The sequence below is a fragment of the Oncorhynchus masou genome, chromosome 10, assembly GCF_036934945.1.
Source record: "Oncorhynchus masou masou isolate Uvic2021 chromosome 10, UVic_Omas_1.1, whole genome shotgun sequence".
Lineage (NCBI taxonomy): Eukaryota > Metazoa > Chordata > Actinopteri > Salmoniformes > Salmonidae > Oncorhynchus > Oncorhynchus masou.
The window spans coordinates 5,605,515-5,625,328 of record NC_088221.1 but is presented as its reverse complement, the minus strand read 5'-3'; the positions used below and the strand labels follow the sequence as shown (position 1 = coordinate 5,625,328).

The 19,814-nt window shown below is 41.3% G+C and overlaps 1 protein-coding gene across 5 annotated transcripts in view; it reads right to left on the bottom strand.

The window, feature by feature from the left end:
• The window catches only part of LOC135547075 (collagen alpha-3(VI) chain-like), an 88,116-nt gene that overhangs the window by 54,994 nt on the left and 13,308 nt on the right, over nucleotides 1-19,814 (bottom strand). For 3 of the 5 annotated variants that reach the window (XM_064975709.1, XM_064975712.1, XM_064975713.1), the window contains exons 2-6: nucleotides 7,858-7,974; nucleotides 4,354-4,950; nucleotides 1,776-2,369; nucleotides 954-1,583; nucleotides 211-801 (exon numbers count right to left, since the gene is read on the bottom strand). In XM_064975709.1, the coding sequence (XP_064831781.1) occupies nucleotides 211-801; nucleotides 954-1,583; nucleotides 1,776-2,369; nucleotides 4,354-4,950; nucleotides 7,858-7,948 (2,503 nt within the window). In that variant the 5' untranslated portion in view covers nucleotides 7,949-7,974. The remainder of the gene's footprint in view (nucleotides 1-210; nucleotides 802-953; nucleotides 1,584-1,775; nucleotides 2,370-4,353; nucleotides 4,951-7,857; nucleotides 7,975-19,814) is intronic. The other 2 variants (XM_064975710.1, XM_064975714.1) reach the window with 2 other exon arrangements.

Here is a 19,814-nt window from a genome sequence, read left to right as displayed (position 1 = left end):
CAATGCTGGGAATCCACTCCTTGTGCCATCAGAACCATCCAGCAGGAATACAATATCTCTTTTCACAGCATCAGCATGAACTGAGGCTGAGACACAACAATAAGTCACATTTAGATGAAACAAACAGCACAGCACAAAGAGCATCATCAAGAGCAAAGACAATGACAGGCGTGTCACACAACATAGAACATGAGAAAAGCTTTTGCTTACCTTCCTCCAAGACGACCTTCAGCTTTTCCTTGGAAAGGCTCACATAACTATTGAGCTTTTGTTGGACCGTACTGAGCTGGCTGAATTCCTTCACGTTGAAAGCAAAGGATGGGTTGTGAGAAATAGCCTCGATTTGCTTAGGGTCTGCATCCTTGACACCAACACCAAATGGTACCACTCCATCGGTCTTTAAAGCACCAGCAGACTCCTTCACGCTATCCTTAGACTTGCCTCCGGTCAAAACAATCAAAAACTGGGGTACATTTTGAGCCGCCCGACTACCATGAACTGGGGACAGGATGGTGTCCTTCATGAATTTCAAAGCCATTCCGGTGTTCAGACTCCGTCCACCAGACAGTCTTAGATCATTAACAGCCCTTAAAACTTCAGCCTTATCCTTATATGTATTCAGGTAGAAATTGGGAGCTGGCCTCTCACTATGCTGGACAACAGAAATCCGCACTCTATCTTGTCCAATATCAAGAGGCTCAATGACTTTGATGATAAAGTCCCGGATGTAGGGGAAATCTGCTCGGACATTATCAGAGCCGTCAATCAGGAACGCAACATCCCTCTCGCCTCCAACGACTGCTGCAAGAAAAGAGGAAAGGGAACACCACCTTCAGTTCTCTCAGTCAATAGCATTATTATGCAGCTTGTTCTATTTAAAATGTTTTAATATTTAATATCCACTGTTTAACCCAACATGTAGCAACAAAGCTAAAATACAACATAAAGCTCACCAGGTTCCTCGGTTATTTCTGTTTCTGTGATGTCTGTATCTCCAACCACAGTAGTCAAAGGAGTCATGATCTGTTCAACAACACTTGGCAGGTCAGCAAATCTGCTTTCATGGTAAGCCAAGTTTGGAACAAAAGCGACCGTCTTCAAGTAGTCCTCATCTGCCTGGCCAGCACTGACTGTGAAGGTCAGTACACCCGCCACGGCCACTTTGTCTGCTATCCTTTTAACCTCATCCTGGGATGGGCCTCCAGTGATCAGGAGAAGCACCTGTTGGACACCTTGCCTCTTACGTGACCCAGTCGAGGCCTGGAACATGTTGGTAAGTGCGTAATCCATTGCCGCTCCCGTGTTCAAAGCAGACCCTCCCATTAGCCTGAGCTCACCCAGGCTAGCCAGCACATCTTGCTTTGTGTTGTGCGTGTTCAGATAGAATTCAATCTTTGGGTTCTCTGCGAATTGCATGAGACCGATGCGCACCCTGTCGGGCCGCACGTCCAGCTGGTTTACCACACCGGCAATGAAATCCCGCACGTACGGAAGGTTGGCACCCCCAATGAAGCTAGAGCCATCCACCATAAAGACGATGTCTCTGACTACTCGCTGGGTCTGCACTGTTGTAATTTCAACCACTGAGGAAAACAGAGGAGGGAAAAAACATCATTACATCTATTCTAATGTTCAAGTCACAAATATTACATGTCAATGATTTTTAAATGCCTTATGGAGTCTTGGGATAAGAAAATATCACCTTACATGTTAGGGGTAAATGACATTTAAGTAGCGAGTATCAAGCATAGTGACGATAGGATAGGAGCATTTACCTGGCTCTGTCGGTCCCTCAATCACCACAACCCCCGATAGAGTGGAGAGGGGAGAGACAATCAACCTGGGGTTGCGGATCAATGCGCGGAAGTCCTTCAGCATGAACACCAAGCTCTCATCAAAGGCAATCTGCTTCAGCTCCTGCTCATCGGCCGTCTTAGAGCCGGCAGCCAGGGTCAGAACCCCCATGCGCTGCAGTGCCTCAGCAGCCTGCCCCACACTGTCGCTGGACTTCTTACTGGTCAACAACAGAACCAGCTGGGGCACGCCCTGCTTAATACGACTCCCCTTGTCAGCCCTCAGCGTATTGGTCCTCACAAAGTCCAGGGCCGCCCCGATGTTCACCACTTGGCCTGGTCTTGGCTTGAGTCTGCCCAGGGCTGCACTCAGGTCTTCCTTGGATCCATATGCGTTCAGCTCAATCTCATCCCTGGCAGTGTTGCTGAACTGGGTCACACCCACTTGCACTTGATCCGGTCCGATCGGCATGGTGTCAACAAACCTTTTGATAAACTCACGAAGAGAGTTGATCAATGTGGCACCCATAGTGCTGTCAACGAGAAAAATGATATCCCTTTTTCCCACTTCCAAGGCTGAAAGAGAAAATACAGTAACGTGTTAGAATAATCTATGTAAAAGCTAGCTATTATTAGCTAAATAAAGCTACTAAAGCTGTGATACTCTCTTGATGATCGGATTAATTGCATCTGTGCTTAGCCTCTTACAAATGTACTTAATTAATAATTAATGCCATATTTAACATGACTGAATGCATTCACAAAGCATTCCATGTTTAATAAAGGCACTAACAAATGACTTCTTTTTAGGACAGTTATTCATATTAGTAAAGTAGTAACATCTGAAGAAGTATGAAGTGACATCTGAATTGCTGCAAATATACAAATACTGTGTGACATTCTGGGAATTAGAGAATGGTGCCAATTTGGAGGTGTTGAAGATGAATTGCATTTTATGATACTTGTTTAGGAGAAGGGGGTAACTGTAATTTACTTTAAAAAATGAATAGCTTCTACTTTACAATAGGGCCCACCAATGAAATGAAAACCTGATGCAATAAAATTACGTTCCTGCATCACAGGAAGAGATGAAAAGATTAATAGTAAATCTAGAAAACCGTATACACAGACATCTACATATAAGTAAGACAGAAAGATAACAAAACTATACCAAACATACTATATCAGGTTGCTTTTTTATATGTCAGCAAATTTCATGTCAGCAAATTTAATAAATGATTTTCAGTATTCAGTTCATTTTGTTAGTTTTGTAATGCTTGTGCACTTGTTAGGTATGTTAACAAGCTGGTCAATGATAGAAATCAGGTCAAGATGCTATCTTGTCTTTCTATTGTTATAACTGTCCTCACAATGCATAGTCCTCACAACATATTTGTGAAATGTTAACCATTTCAATACTAATACAGTATTATATTGAACTATTAGATTGAGATCAACACTCAACCCCCAAATTTCAAGCACGTGCTGTCTTACAATTAGATTAAGTACAATGATTTATTAATGCCTTACTTGAAGAGGGTATACACCTGTATTCATAACGACCAAAACATTCATAACACATCTATGCAAGATTTGTTTTTAAAAGAAAAGTCAATTTCCATTACAGTACAAAAATATTTTTCCATCAAAATAGATAAATCAATAATGAGAACCAAAGTGTGTCAGGTAGCCTAATACCAGTAAGTAGAATGTTGATGGTTCTAAATACAATGGCTAATAGGAGATCTTGTGGAAGTGAGCCAGATGTTTGTAGATGTTATATGTGTGCCACATTTGGGACTATTCTCTTGGTTCCATTTTGCCAGGATAGCTCAATCAAGCACAACAGAAATATTTGATACATTTAAAGATCCATTATTCAACTTTATGTAGGACCTGACAGACTTCAGATAGAAATGTGAGTTAAAGATCTGTCATTCTCATTGAAAGCAAGTCTGATAAGCAGTAGACCCGTTCCATGTGCAATATTTTAAACTATTTTTGTCTTTTTACTGTCGTTTTTATACACCAGCTTCAAACAGCTGAAAATATATTTCACAGCGGTAAAGATATGACAATGATTCCCTACACTATATACACTATACTATATTGCTTGTTTTGGCACAAACTGAAATCAAGCAAATTTTAGCAACCAGGAAATGGCAGGGCGATGTCTACATATTACACCTTTAAATTACTATTTGTTGTGTTGCCATTTGTGGCCTTGAGCAAAGCAATATCAACGGGCAGCCTAATGCTCTGAGGCTGACCCTGTGCTGATCTCAGCCTGTTGTGTGTGTGGTGCCAGGGGGTTGGGCACTGCGTCGGTAAGTTGAACAAACTAAAGAGCTATACAAAGTGACTTTCATTTTGAAAATGTCTCTTGAACAATGATGAATGTGTAATTAAGGTGTTATAAAAGTATCACATATACCCCCTTCAAATTAGGTGTCAGCGATGTTTTATTCTTACCTCAAGCATGGAATCAGCTAGAAGACACACTTAATCATTTTTTTCATGAATCCCCCACCCAATCCTACCTTGCATTGAAGTGACCTACCTTCTGTGAATTCATTCTGAATGACAATGGTGCGCTGGGCCACTGCATTAACATATGGTAGCAACCGGTCACCCAAGCTTGCCACTGCCCTGAAATCGGGGGCCGACAAAACAAAGCTCTTGTCTGTGGCGATAGTCTCCAGCTCGGCTGTAGCCTCGCCGCCGACCACCACGCCAAACGTGATAATGCTCGCTGCCTTAAGAGCCCTGTCACCCGCACTGAAATCGTCATTGGACGGCCCGGCACTGATCACCACCAGAGCTTGGGGCACCCCCTCCTCTGCCCTGCCCCCTGATGCCGGAATCAACAGGCTCCCAGCGACATTCTCCAAGGCGGCTCCAAGGTTAGCCTCATCGCCGCCTGTGAACTGAAGGGCCTTCACAGCGTCCAGGACAGCGGCTTTGGTGTCATAGCTATTTAGAAAGAACTGAATCTCTAGGTCCGCGCTGTACAGAGCCACAGCCACCCGAACTGTGTCCCTGCCCACATCGAGGCCCTCAATGACTTTCATAGCCAACTCGCGCACGCGGGGGAAGTTGGCCGCTCCAACGTTCTCAGATCCGTCAATTAAGAGTACAAGGTCAGCTGACTCTTGTGCTTAAAAGGGAGAGAGAGAGAGAGAGAGAGAGAGAGAAACAAAACAGAAACAAAATGCAACGTGAAAGCGTTATAAAACAGAGAAAGAGAGAGAAGGAGAAAGTGCTGGCGCATCATTGCATGTGACATTCACAATGAACACAATCAATCATTAAAAAAACATCACAAAAGCACATTATACTGCATGTAGGCTGAACCAAGGAGTGATTAGATCTGGAGCTCAAATGATGATGGATGCAAATGATTCTGAGCATGACCCTGTAGCTTGCTAAAATACCCCACAAACGTATTTTTCTGCTAAATGTGTTATTTATGATTATCTAAAAAAAACTGAAGAGCGGTGTGAAAATGAACTACACCAACAGAACATTACCAATTTAGCACTGTACTCATAATATACTCATAGTGTTTTTTTTTTAACATATGTATAACACAATGTATAATGTGTATTGTAAAAATGTCAGTTTCTCCTTTTATCTGTCTTATATCAGTTTGGGTTCTATGATAATGCACCTAAACATAACCTCCTGCCAACTCCATTGAGTTCAGCCACCCCATGCAGACTCATGTTACAGACCTCAGAGATAATAAGTACCAGTCATGACCCTGTGGCCCATCCTTGATGCTTAAGAGCCCTTACCACTAATCAAGAGAATAAATAACTATTCTATAACATTTGTTTCATACATTGTGCTAAGCTGTTATCTTTTAAATCTATCGATCTAGGCTCTGCTGCAAGTCAAGGATGAGTCCAGGGCAGGTTCATCACTGTTTCAGTTGTAGAATAGTAAGCACATATTTGACAGTTACTGATAAAACATAGCCTAAACACAAACAAACATTAACAAGACACACAAGCAGTGGGTGGGTGGTTAGCCATTGTTAAAAGCTGCGCCGTGTTTCGGGAGGCCATATTGGAACAGCTTGTCACCGCTATTGATTCGCTTTTACAAAGATCTAAGCTATAAGGCGCTGATACTTGGAGATTTGTTTAAAATCAGACAAAAGCATTTGTGATTTTTGTAGGGCAAATATAATGGACTGAAGGTGTTTTGCATATCTGTCTTTATTTGATTATAGAGAAAAAAAAGATGATAAAATTGAATATCCTGTTACTGTGTCATGTATATAGATGATAATCCTTCTGTAGCAGTGTGTCACGAACGTTGAATTGTTTGAATATCCTGTTTGTAACTGTTACATAGTCAATGTTGTTGTAACAAACTAAACTGTCAAACGAAGAGTGATATGTCTTTACCATATCAAATAAGCAATGGATATTCCCATTGACTGAGATGGCATGTTCTCAGTTCATGCGCAAGCTTTATAAATTTGGTCAATCTGGCTTGGAAGAGACATAGCAGCCATCAGAAGCCCTCTTCTGAGAAGCATTCAGTGTCAATCACATGCAAACCTGGGTGGTGATCTTAAAGTGTTACGGGCAAATAAAATATGATGAGAAACAGTGATGTTAATGGGTGCCGGACAGTGGATGATAAATGAGGGTTATCGTGTTAAATACCCCTTAATTGTGTTAATAGAGGACTCGATCCAGACATGGCCACACATGTGTAGGTACTTTCTTCTCTTATGATGATGTGGGCATTAGTATGGTAGTGACACAGGCCCCATGTTATTACCTGTCACGTCTCGAGGCACTTCTTTGGCTTCGACAGCCATCGGGGTGCCCCCGGCCTGAGTGACTGCACCGCACAAGCCCACCACTAAGTCCTGGATAATACCCTTCAGGGCCTGGAAAGAGTCTACGCTGAATATGTGTATGTCCTGTGGCACACTAGCCATCTCCCTGAGCTCCCAGTCCACGGCGTCCTGCACCCCCACTGCAAACATGCTCACCCCTGCTAGCCGCAGCACCTGCGCCGGCTCAGCCACGTCATCCTGGGAGCGCCCGTCTGTCAGGATCACCACCGCCTGGGCCACACCCACGCCAGCGCGGCTACCAGCCGCTGCGTTCAGGTGGGCCCGGATGAGAAAGTCCAAGCCCAGACCCGTCCGGGTGCCACCCCCCCGGTACGCCATGGCCCGGATATGGGCCAGGGCCCCCAGCGGAGATGGGTATGTGTTCAATTGGAACTCAGTTTTGGGCGAGCCGCTGTACTGGACGAGGGCGAACTGAAATCTGCCACCGCCACCCTCGTGCAGTGCTTTAACCACGCTGTACAGAAACTGTCGGACGTGCTCAAAGTTCTCTTGTCCCATGCTCCAGGACGAATCCACAAGAAAGTATATATCGGCAGCCAGGCCTTGTGCGCAATCTTCAAAAGAAGAAACCTGGTTTTGAGGACTCTCACCCTGCCGAGACAGAGGCAAGTCCAGTGGTATGGCTGTAACCTGTTAATGTACCGAACAACAGTACCGCTGGAAACTAGGCCAATTAACTTGTGCTAAAATATTACACCTTAGTTCACCTCACCTGCCAAAATGCTACCATAAACTAGGCAGAACTGTGAGTCCAGGGCTCCAACATGACACTGGACTTGCATTCTAAGGCAACAGTGATTCCTGAGTAGACCCCTTTTTTCATTCATGACATGAAAATCCCTCTGAGTTCCTGCAGGGAACTAGACACTTTGACTTGTTCCCAAACGTTTATTGTTTCAATATTAGCACTGTCATTCCTACTTTTCGTTAAATGTCTGAAATGTTTTGATAATTTAATTATTTGTGCTGAATCCAACAAGGATGATCCGGTAAAAAGTACCCACCAAAAATACAAAAATAAGTAAGCCTTCCAGGTGCTACTAAGATTAATGGATATCTAAAGTGTGAAATAAAAAACGATACTGAGCATGGCTAAGAAAACATACTTTTTTAAAAGGGCTTAAGAGAGGGCACCACATGGGCCTGCAAGTTGAATTGATGACAAAAACAGTGAGTCAAGCTTACCTTCCTGACCCTGGGCATCAAGTTTGGGCAGAAGTCCTGCGAACAGAACACCCAGAAGAGCGCACAGCGGTAACAGCCGGTGTTTCCTCATCTTCTACCTAGCACCAAAAAGATCCCCTGCAAATGAAATAGAACAGAAAATGTTTATGCTCTTTTCAGCATCACAACAGGTAACAGTATCTATGGCAGGTATAATTCTGAAAATAATTTATATGACATCACAGTAGGGAAAGCAATGAAAGACTTGAATGTTGCAATTTTGCGAAGTAGTGCTAAATGTTTCCGTTTCCCTTTAACATTTCCATCATCAAAATTTTATAACATCAGTATAAATTCATGAAATACAATGCAACATAATCATCCATCATCATTGTGAAATGGGCATATATTTCAAAATGAAAGGACTTATAAAGGCAAATGACTGAGTTATTGTAATTCTGACAGGGACATTATAAAGCTCTTTGAATACTCTAAATTAAGTTGTGACATTTAGGTCTGGCATAGACCACTAACTCACACACAAACTCTGACACGCACATATCATCCCAAATCAGTTTGAGCAAAGAATTAAGGCTTGTCTGCACTGTCCTTGCCATATTAACTTTTGGAAGAAGAACTCAGGGCAATTGAAGCAAACTAAGTGTAAAGTAGTATTTCAGATGAAATCCATTTCGCCAGCAAATACAATCTTCCAGAATTCTGGAGTTGCTCCAAATATCTGTTTTCCTTCTTGTTTTCGTTCTCCACCCTTTCCCACTGTCATCACATGGTTTGAAGTTAAATTCCTAATGTCAACAGCATGTTTAGAGTTATTTTTACTCTTTAACACACCATTGGAGAAAAAATACCACATACAACCATCACATGGAGCTATATGCAGAAATATGTGATCCACTGCTACCACAATGTCAGCTAGGGCTTGCCAAGACTCTAACATTGGCGTTTTCAATGGCTTTCTCCCTTAACCACATCAACAACAGGCACTTGCCAGCAAATACCTCCAGTTCAGGGTTCAAATCAACAGCCACAGCTTATGTCTCTCTCAGAGTGCTGTCATTGGTGTTTAATTTCTCTCTGTCTAAATAAGTAGCAGCATGGGCGATATTGAGCTCGAACTGGAGCTTGAACTTTGACTTGCAGAGCCTAGAATGACATGATTGAAACCACCTGTTCAAAAAGCCAATCCACATTAGTATTGATCTACTGTTGTGTTCATAGGAGAGTTGTTGGACTGGAAAGTCCAGTTTCACTTAAGGGTTTGTGTTTTATATTTAGTCAGCTTTCCCCCTTATTGTGATGTTAACGGAATTGGTGTCCCTAAACCTGGACGGTTTTTGCTAACCTGCACTAATGTGACTAGAATGACATTGTAAACAACAGCCAACTTTCTGAGACAGGCATTTCTTATATAGGCAGAAATCTTACATTCTTGTTAATCTAACTGCAGTGTCCAATTTACAGTAGCTATTACAGTGAAAAATATCACGCTATTGTTTGAGGAGAGTGCACAACAACAAAACACTTTAATCATGGAAACTGGTTTGATACATTCACCTCTGAAAGTAAATAATGTACTTACATTCAGTAATCTTGCTCTGATTTGTCATCCTAAGGTTCCCAGAGATAAAATATAGCATAGCTACATAAAATCAATTTTATATTCAAATGTAGGAACTAGTTTGAATCCCTGCTGTCTCTGGCCACACACCCACCCTGCCCGGCCAATAAGACAAATCAAATCAAATCAAATTTTATTTTGTCACATACACATGGTTAGCAGATGTTAATGCGAGTGTAGCGAAATGCGTGTGCTTCTAGTTCCGACAATGCAGTCAATGCAGTGAAGGTCAATGTCTTTTCTGTAGGGAAGCTAATTATCCCCATCATGTATGACATTCCTGTGAGTGTGTAAACTTAACATTTTGTTACCATAGCATTTTTGCATGTTCTCTATAGTTATGTACTTGAAAATGTATCAATTGACCAATTTGGCACATTTGGGAAAATTCCTGGCATATTGTGTAGGGATGTAATTATTCACTGGATCAGTCTGAAACTTTGCACATATGCTGCTGCCAAAATCTAAATCACACCTAGACTCCTGTCTGAATGTATGGCCTTTCTCTTTCATAATGAAGAAAAAAACATGTTTTTTTGTTTGTATTGTCTTCTACCAGATCTAATGTGTTATATTCTCTAAAATTAATTTCACATTTCCACAAACTTCAAAGTGTTTCCTTTCAAATGTTATCAATAATATGCATATTCTTGCTTCAGATCCTGAGCTACAGGCAGTTAGATTTGGGTATGTCATTTTAGGCAGAAATTGAAAAAAAGGGTCCAATCATTAAGAGGATACGTAACGTCGAGGGAAATGAAAAAGTCACACTGACCGAAACGTTCAATCAAATATTCATAGGAAAAAGTGTGTGCAATGTTCCCTCTAGCTCAATGGGAATGCCATGCAGAAGGAATATCAGTCCACGCAGAGAAGCACGAGATTGACATGAACATCACTTACCTTTCTAGAGTTTTCCCCATTAGTTAACACCGATCAACGTTTCCTTTTACTGTGGGAATTGTGATCAAGTCAATGCAATATTTGTCAATTTAGATGCAAGATACTGAAACAAAACAAAATATCAAGACTTAGTATGCAAAACGAACTATGCAAGAAATGTTGTTGTAGGAGGAACGCATCGTAGTAGCATTGACAGCAACACTCAGGCCCATACTCTACAGACTGGTGCACCATACCCAATCAGATCTGCAATAGGCCTATATGCAAATAGAAAATTGCCATATATGGATCTGTGCCGTTCACGTTGAACTTGACTGTGTTTACAGCATGAGCGGTTGTGAGTAGATAAACATATTTTGAGATCAAAGCGAGAGCTACATCTAGCGACATGTACACATTTGTTCATATCCTTTGCTACAGTGCCGTATTCATCCCCCTTGGAGTTCCTATTTTGTTACATTACAACCTGTAATTTAAATATATTTTTATTTGGATTTCATGTAATTTGAAATATACAAAATAGTCCAAATTGGTGAAGTGTAATGAAAAAAAAGTATTGTTTCAAGAAATTCTACAAAATTAAAAAGGCCGCAGAGTCTGCAACACCACTAAGCAAGGGGCATCACTAAGTAAGCCGCACCATGAAGACCAAGGAGCTCTCCAAACAGGTCAGGGACAAAGTTGTGGAGAGTAAAGATCAGGGTTGGGTTATAAAAAAACATCCAAAACTTCCAACGTCCCACGGAGCACCATTAAATCCGTTATAAAAAATGAAAGAATATGGCACTACAACAAACCTGCCAAGAGAGGGCCGCCCACCACACCTCATGGACCAGGCACGGAGGGCATTAATCAGAGAGGCAACAAAGAGACCAAAGATGATCCTGAAGGAGCTGCAAAGTTCCACAGCAGAGATTGGACTATCTGTCCATAGGGCAACTTTAAGCAGTACACTTCTCAGAGCTAGGCTTTACCGGAAGAGTGGCCATAAGAAAAAGTCATTGCTTAAAGAAAGAAATAAGCAAACACATTTGGTGTTTGCTAAAAGGCATGTGGGAGACTCCCCAAACATATGGAAGAAGGAACTCTGGTCAGATGACACTAAAATTAAGCGTTTTTGCATGGTGGTGGCAGCATCATGCTGTGGGGATGTTTTTCCATCAGCAGGGACTGGGAAACTGATCAGAATTTAAGAAATGATGGATGACGCTAAATACAGGGAAATTCTTGAGGGAAACCTGTTTCAGTCTTCAAAGAGATTTTAGACTGGGACAAAGGTTCACCTTCCAGCAGGACAATAAGCATACTGCTAAAGCAACACTTGAGTGGTTAAGGGGTCAAATCCCAGGCCTCAATCCAATTGAGAATATGTGGTTTGACTTAAATATTGCTGTACACAAGACGAACCCATCCAACTTGAAAGAGTTGGAGCAGTTTTGCCTTAAAGATTGGGCAAAAATCCCAGTGGCTAGATGTGCCAAGTTTATAGAGACATAACCAAAGATACCAGCAGCTGTAATTGCTGCAAAAGGTGGCTCTACAACATATTGACTTTGGGGGGAGGTGAATAGTTATGCAGGTTTTGTTGTCTTATTTCTTGTTTGTTTCACCAAAAAATATATTTTGCATCTTCAAAGTGGTAGGTATGTTATGTAACTCAAATTATACAAAACCCCCAAAAATCTATTTTAATTCCAGGTTGTAAGGCAACAAAATAGGAAAATTCCAAGAGGGGTGAATACTTTCGCAAGCCACTGTAGTTAGTGAGTTATTAGCCCTGTTATAGATAATTTGTAGTTAGCAATGGGGGAGTGATTATTTCCTGCAACAGCACAGGTAAAGAGTTTTTTTGTCTTAAAGGGGCAGTGTGGTATTTTGAGACTGGCAGTGAATAAGCTAAGTCGCCAATATACAGAGGGTAGCATCATTTGTCTGGCTTTCTGTAATAATGACATGATAATAATGATGCCTTTTATTTTGAAAAGTACTTTCTTTTATCAAACAACATATTCATTCACCTCCTGGGTGGATAAACAGGCTAACAGCACTTTCAAAAGTCTCATGGAATGTAGGCCAACATTGAACACCACACATTGGCTGCTACTGTAGGCTGAATGATAGAACAGCTATTCCATTGTTAAAACATTATGGAATGACCCTCCTGAGTGGCGCAGTGGTCAAGGCATTGCTACTAGAGATTCTGGGTTTGAGTCCAGGTTATGTCGCAGCCAGCCGTGACAGGGAGGCCCATGGGGCAGTGCACAATTGGCCCAGCATCGTCCGGGTTAGGGAGGGTTTGGTTGGCAGGGATATCCTTGTCTCATCATGTACTAGCGACTCCTGTGGCGGGCTGGGCGCAGTGCACGCTGACACTGTCGCCAGGTGTATGGTGTTTCCTCCAACACATTGGTATGGCTGGCTTCCGGGTTGGATGGGCATTGTGTCAAGAAGTAGTGTGGCTTGGTTGGGTTGTGTTTCGGAGGACGCATGGCTCTCGACCTTCGCCTCTCCCGAGTCCGTACGGGAGTTGCAGCGAAGAGACAAGACTGTAACTACTACCAATTGGATACCATGAAATTGGGGAGAAAAAAGGGGTAAAAAATAAATAAAATCATGGGATGAACTTTCTCCATTGTTTTTGATGCTACGACACTCTGGTAGGCCTACTGTATATTATGATCACATAGCCACAGTAGCCTACTTGACCCCTGTTAAAACTGCAACTTTAACTGGTACAGCCTCAGTGTTCACAGTAAGACGAGCCTAGTTAAGTAAAGGTTAAATATAAAATAAAGACATTTGGTTCCAGGTTGAACCCTTTTTGGTTCCAGGTAGAACTCTTTTGGGTTCCATGTCGAACCCTCTGTGAAAAGGGTTCTACATGGAACTCAACAGGGTTCTACCTGGAACCTAAAAAGGGTAATCAAAGGGTTCTCCTATGGGGACAGCAGAAGAACGCTTTAAGGTTCTAGATAGCACCTTTTTTTCTGAGCGTATGCGTCTCTAGGCTAGGTCATTATGAAGAGAAGCCATGACTGCTGTTGTCTCTGTATCGCAGGGCTTAGAAGATTCATGCACACTTGGCTTCTCCTTGTGTTTGCCAGTGATAAGTCATCCAGCCACCATTCTGGCAGACCTGGGTTGAAATACTATTTGACATCTTTCAAATACTTTGAGCATTTGCTCTAGCCTGTCTACAGTGCCAGATGGGTGGTGTTTACCATTTTGTAACTATTATATTGGTTCCTTAAGCCAAACAAGTTCAATCAAGCACAGACAGAGTATCTGAAATGATTTCAAACAGTATTTGAACTCAGGTCTGCATTCCAGTAGCCCATCATGGAAATGCCATGGCTGAAGGACATATGCCAAATTGGCTGAGCTCAGGAATTTATTGGATCTCTGAGAATGTGTTTACATACACAGTAATCATATGCCTTGTAGGCTGCTGAACAACCCGAGATTCACACACACGCACACATCCCCCAAGCAGTGGATAACTTGTCAGAGCACTACCATTCACACCAAGGGTCTCATTTTTGCACCATTCACACAGAGCTGGTGTTGTCGACCCATTACTGTCCATTGCTGGCGGCAGGGTAGCCTAGTGGTTAGAGTGTTGGACTAGTAACCAGAAGGTTGCAAGTTCATAATCCCCTGACCTGACAAGATACAAATCTGTCATTCTGCCCCTGAACAGGCAGTTAACCCACTGTTCCTAGGCTGTCATTGAAGAATTTGTTCTTAACTGACTTGCCTAGTTAAATGAAGGTAAAAATATATATGATTTTCTTTTAAAACAGAGTTCCTTTTTAATAGAAGGCCAGCATATATACTGTATGGTGGGGAACCTTAGCAACCTCAAGAGGTATTCTAAACTCTGGAATTTCTATCGATAATGTGACGTTCATGCTGCGGACATTTAGGGACAGAAAGAGCTATATACAGCACCATGCTGACTTTGCTGTTTTCTGCATGACACCCAACCTCAGCCCCCTTTCACTGTAAAATCCAACCAAAAACCAATATTAACAATCCCAACTGGCAACTGAGCTGTTTTGTAATTACGGAAATGCTCGCCTAGACAAATAAAGGCTGTCACCAAAAATAAGGGCACCAAAAATGCTATCGCTTCGGGCTGGCATAGATGGCCCATGACTGGAAAGGTATCCAGCATTAACATCATGATGAAGGTGAACGCAGTCATATGCCCTTAGTTGAGTTCTTTTTACAGTCCTAAGTGCCCTCAGACAGTGCTCTGGCAGCAACTGCAGCCAACTCACATCGGACGGCAGCTGAATGATCCACAGATTACAGATTACAGAAGGAAAAGTGTGCGTGAGGATATTAAGAACAATTTATATATGTATTGGTATGTAGGGCAGTTAAACAATAATGGGGCAAAATTCAGGAGTTGGGGAATTCATACTTTTCTTTAAGTGTGAAAATTAAGACATTTAAGGAAATAATAATATATTTTAGAAGGTCAAACACTCTCACCCCAATCAGATGTGATTTCTGGTTAAGTCTGAGCAAGTCATTACTATTCCCACTAATCATGGACCGACACCATCCTGACCAGCTGCCATTTTTCCCCCTTTTCTTTTTTGGTGTGGTCAGAAACAGCTTTGATTTCAATATCCACAGACGTTGATATTTGGTCCTGACCTAATCAAATCTGAACCAATCATAGATTACATTTGACGTATTATGGATGGTTAATTATTGACGCCATTAATTCTGCGTGGTTAGAGGGTTAAAAAAGAAACGACACAAAGGGTTACGCTTAGGTATTAATTCCAAGTAGTTAAGTACAAACTACTATCAGGTATTGTCAGTATTCTCGCAGGTTACTAGAGCACCGAGGGCTACTGTAGCACAGTAGTCTCAGCAGTGCTCTCTGGCTCTGAACAAGTTCACTCCCAGTGCTGGGCAGTTGCTTTTCCTTTTTGTGGTGAGCGCAGAGAAAGGCATATCACAGTTCTCGGGACCATAGAATACATCACAGTACTGTACATTACGGTGATGAAAAATGTATTGTATTACAATACAATAGAATAATGTACTTTATTGAACCCTACTTTACTCTACTCCAGGCTTTCTCAAACTTTTTTTGTGCCAGGGACCAGCAAGGCATGCTCTATGGACCGCTTTGGTCAAAAATAACTGACAATCACGTTTTCTTAAAAAAACAACAACTTTTACTCCTACTTTCTACTTTATGTATTAGACTGTCTATCTATCTGTCGGTCTGTCTGTTGAACTCATGGTCGGTCTGTCAGTGTAACAAAAACTATAACAACAACTGAATCTTTATGAACAAATAATCTTTAATTCTTTCAATATATATATTGTTAAAAAAATGGAATAGTACATGATTGACTCACACAATCAATGAGATGGGTGTGCCTGTCTCTTGGACACCATCAGGTCAAATCTCGAAAAGAAGGAGGAGAGGGACACTCTCAAGGTGTTATCAGTAGCCAGTCTGCTGCAATATTTAGATTATGTTGCAGCAAGAGAGGATAAGCTGGTCTCACATAGAGTAAGTAGGTAGATTGAAAAGATATTAACAACTTCGCTGCCAGCTCGCAGTGTTGCGGGTTATCTCCGATGCTGAACAGCCAGAATGTGGAAAGCTTGTCTCATTCAAACATCACAGACCATGGTCATAGTTCATTCTCAAGAACCAGCCTGGTCTCATAGACTAAACGTAACATAGTAAATATAAATCCGCATCACTCAAATTAGTATGATACAGTGTGTTACATTTGGTATGGTTACATAAGACAGATGGTTACTTAAGGCAAAAACAAAAGTAGGGTGGTTGGTCAAGGTGGAGGGGTTGGATTAAAACAAACGTCTAGCAACCCAAAGGTTGCAAATTTGAATCTCATCACCGACTATTTAGCATATTAGCTAATTAGCAACCTTAACTACTTTTTAGCTATTTTGCAACAACTAAGAATGTTAGCTAACCCTCCCCATAACCATAACCATTTTAGCAAACCTTTCCTCTAACCCTAACACTTTTAGATAACCCTTATCTTAACCCTTTAACCTAAATCCTACACTAAACCCTAACCCCTAGTCTAGCTAATATTAGCCAACTAGCTGACATTCACTACCTAGCTAGAATTTGTAACATATCATATATTTTGTAATTATGGAATGTATTTTATGTTTTGCAAATCCGTAACACATAATATGAATTGTAATTTGGAACATATCACACGGAATGGGTAATCCACAAATTAAATTAATAGATATCATATGAAACATAACATATCATACTAAATGGTTGTCTCAGATTAACATACAAAATAATGGAAAATGCACTGAGACCAGGTTGCAAGAACAAGATGAAAGTCTCTTCTGTGCCAGTGAATGAATTACAGTTGAAGTCGGAAGTTTACATACACTTAGGTTGGAGTCATTAAAACTAGTCTGTCAACAACTCCACAAATTTCTTGTCAACAAACAAAGTTCGGCAAATCGGATAGGACATCTACTTTGTGCATGAGACAAGTAATTTTTCCAACAATTGTTTACAGACAGATTATTTCACTTAATTCACTGTATCACAATTCCAGTGGGTCAGAAGTTTACATACACTAAGTTGACTGTGCCTTTAAAAAGCTTGGAAAATTCCAGAAAATGATGTCATGGCTTTAGAAGCTTCTGATAGGCTAATTTACATAATTCGAGTCATTTGTAGGTTTACCTGTGGATGTATTTCAAAACCTACCTTCACACTCAGTGCCTCTTTGCTTGACATCACAGGAAAATCTAAAGAAATCAGCCAAGACCTCAGAGAAAAAGGTAGACCTCCAGAAGTCTGGTTCATCATTGGGAGCAATTTCCAAAAACCTGAAGGTACCACGTTCATCAGTACAAACAATAGTATGCAAGTATAGACACCATGGGACCACGCATCCGTCATACCGCTCAGGAAGGAGACTACGGTTTGCAACTGCACATGGGTACAAAGATTGTACTTTTTGGAGAAATTTCCTCTGGTCTGATGAAACAAAAATAGAACTGTTTGTCCAAAATGAGGAAAAAGGGGGAGGCTTGCAAGCCGAAGAACACCATCCCAACTGTGAAGCACGGGGATGGCAGCATCATATTGTGAGGGTGCTTTGTTGCAGGTGCACTTCACAAAATAGATTGCATCATGACAAAGGAAAATTACATGGATATATTGAAGCAACATCTCAAGACATCAGTCAGGAAGTTAAAGCTTGGTTGCAAATGGGTCTTCCAAATGGACAATGACCCCAAGCATACTTCCAAAGTTGTGGGAAAATGGCTTAAGGACAACACAGTCAAGGTATTGTGGGAGGAACTGAAAAAGTGTATGTGAGCAAGGAGGCCTACACACCTGACTATGTTACACCACCTCTGTCAGGAGGAATGGGCCAAAATCCACCCAACTTATTGTGGGAAGCTTGTGGAAGGCTACCCAAAATGTTTGACCCAAGTTAAACAATTTAAAGGTAATGCTACCAAATACTAATTGAGTATATGTAAACTTCTGACACATTGGGAATGTGATGAAAAAAATAAAACCTGAAATAAATCATTCTGTCTACTATTATTCTGATATGTCACATTCTTAAAATTAAGTGGTGATCCTAACTGACTTAAGACAGGGAATTTTTACTAGGATTAGGAATTGTGTCAGGAATTGTGAAACTGAGTTTAAATGTATTTGGCTAAGGTGTATGTAAACTTCCGACTTCAACTGTTCACATCCACTGCTTTCCTCAGGTGTGGGGCAGATTGTGATAGAAAGTCATCCTCGAATTTGAGGAAAAGTTTGTCTCAGATGTGACCCAGTCAATTTACGCATGTGATCCATGTCCGCATCACCCTCATCAGCCAGAGTTGAGAATAGAGGGAACATGCCTCTATCTACTAGGTCTCTCCAGATACCACAATTTATGCTTGAAATTGCCAATTTGATCGTTTTTTTGGAAAATGTCACTTGCATGTCCCTGCATAGATAGGTTGAGTTGGTTGAAATGGTCGAAATTGTCAAGTATATCAGAGAAGTATGCCAGTTTCGGAAATCATTCATCATCTTGCATGCAGGTGCAGAGCTTATTTCTTTTGGGTTAGAAATGCCTGGATTTCACGCCTCAGTACATAAACCCTGTTGATCAATTTCCACCTGGATAACCTGTGCACATCTGCATGTAAAAGCAGGTGACAGTGATCTAATCAAATGTATTAGTCACATGCGCCCGAATACAACAGGTGGAATGTGGACTGCTTACGTACGAGCCCCTAATCAACAATGCAGCTTTAAAAAATACAGATAAGAATAAGAAATAAAGTAACAAGTAATTAAAGTGTAGAAGTAAAATAACAGCAAGACTATATACAAGGGGGGGGTTACCGGTACAGAGTCAATGTGTGGGGACACCAGAATCTAGTGTCCCAATTCCCTTTCTCCAGCTTTCGAGGCAGCTGGTCTACTAACCTCCGGTCCTGGCAACCCACATAACGCACACCTGGCAACCATCATTACGCACACCTGCTACCCATTGTTATGCACACCTGGACTTCATCATTACCTTGATTACTCTCCCTTTATTGAGAAATCAGTAGCCTCTGTTTTCAGGCAGTATTGGTTTTGTTCACATTCAGTACTCTTCTCCTGTTTTGTTTAGCTGCTTATTTTCTGTATTAAACAGCATGCTACCAGGAACAAAAGCGCATCCATCAGATAATGTGTGTGCAGAACCTGAATGACTAAATAGAACGCCATACTAAATCAGAGGGATTAATATAAATGGTGCAATATCAGCTGATGCCAATACTCATTTTTCCTGTCTTGATTTAATTAAGCATTTCATTGCTGAAGCATGGAAGAATTTATACCTGCAAGCATGAAGCTGAAGAGGAGGAAATTCTGAAGAAAGCAAATAAAGTACCTGAAACTCAAGTAGGTAATGCGAAGACAGACTTACAATGGAGCTAATTTTGTTACACAGGAATTGTTATCCTCTAGTTTAGCACTTATCACTTTCAAAAGGTTAAAATCAGGGTGAGCTAAAGGCTGAAATGCACTTTAAAGAAACACAAAGTAAATCTGGGCCAAAGTCCTGGAAAACACAGTTTCCATTCTGGCTCTCAATGTTCATGGAAAAAAGTTGCCTTCTTAATTTCTGGACCCAGTTTCCATCCAATCCCACAAAATCTGATCCACAATTCCATTTAAATGAATTGTAATTGTAAAATAGGCTAAAAGACTCCCTTTCACAGAGACCTAAAGCCTAGGTCAGCAGAGTTTTGAATCTAAGCCATCCACAATACCCGGCAATAAGGAAAGCATAAACACTACCCTCTCACAAAAAAATGCAACACTGAGCGTTGAGGACAGAGTCTGGACGACTTGTTTACACTCAACTTTGCCTACTGTTTATCC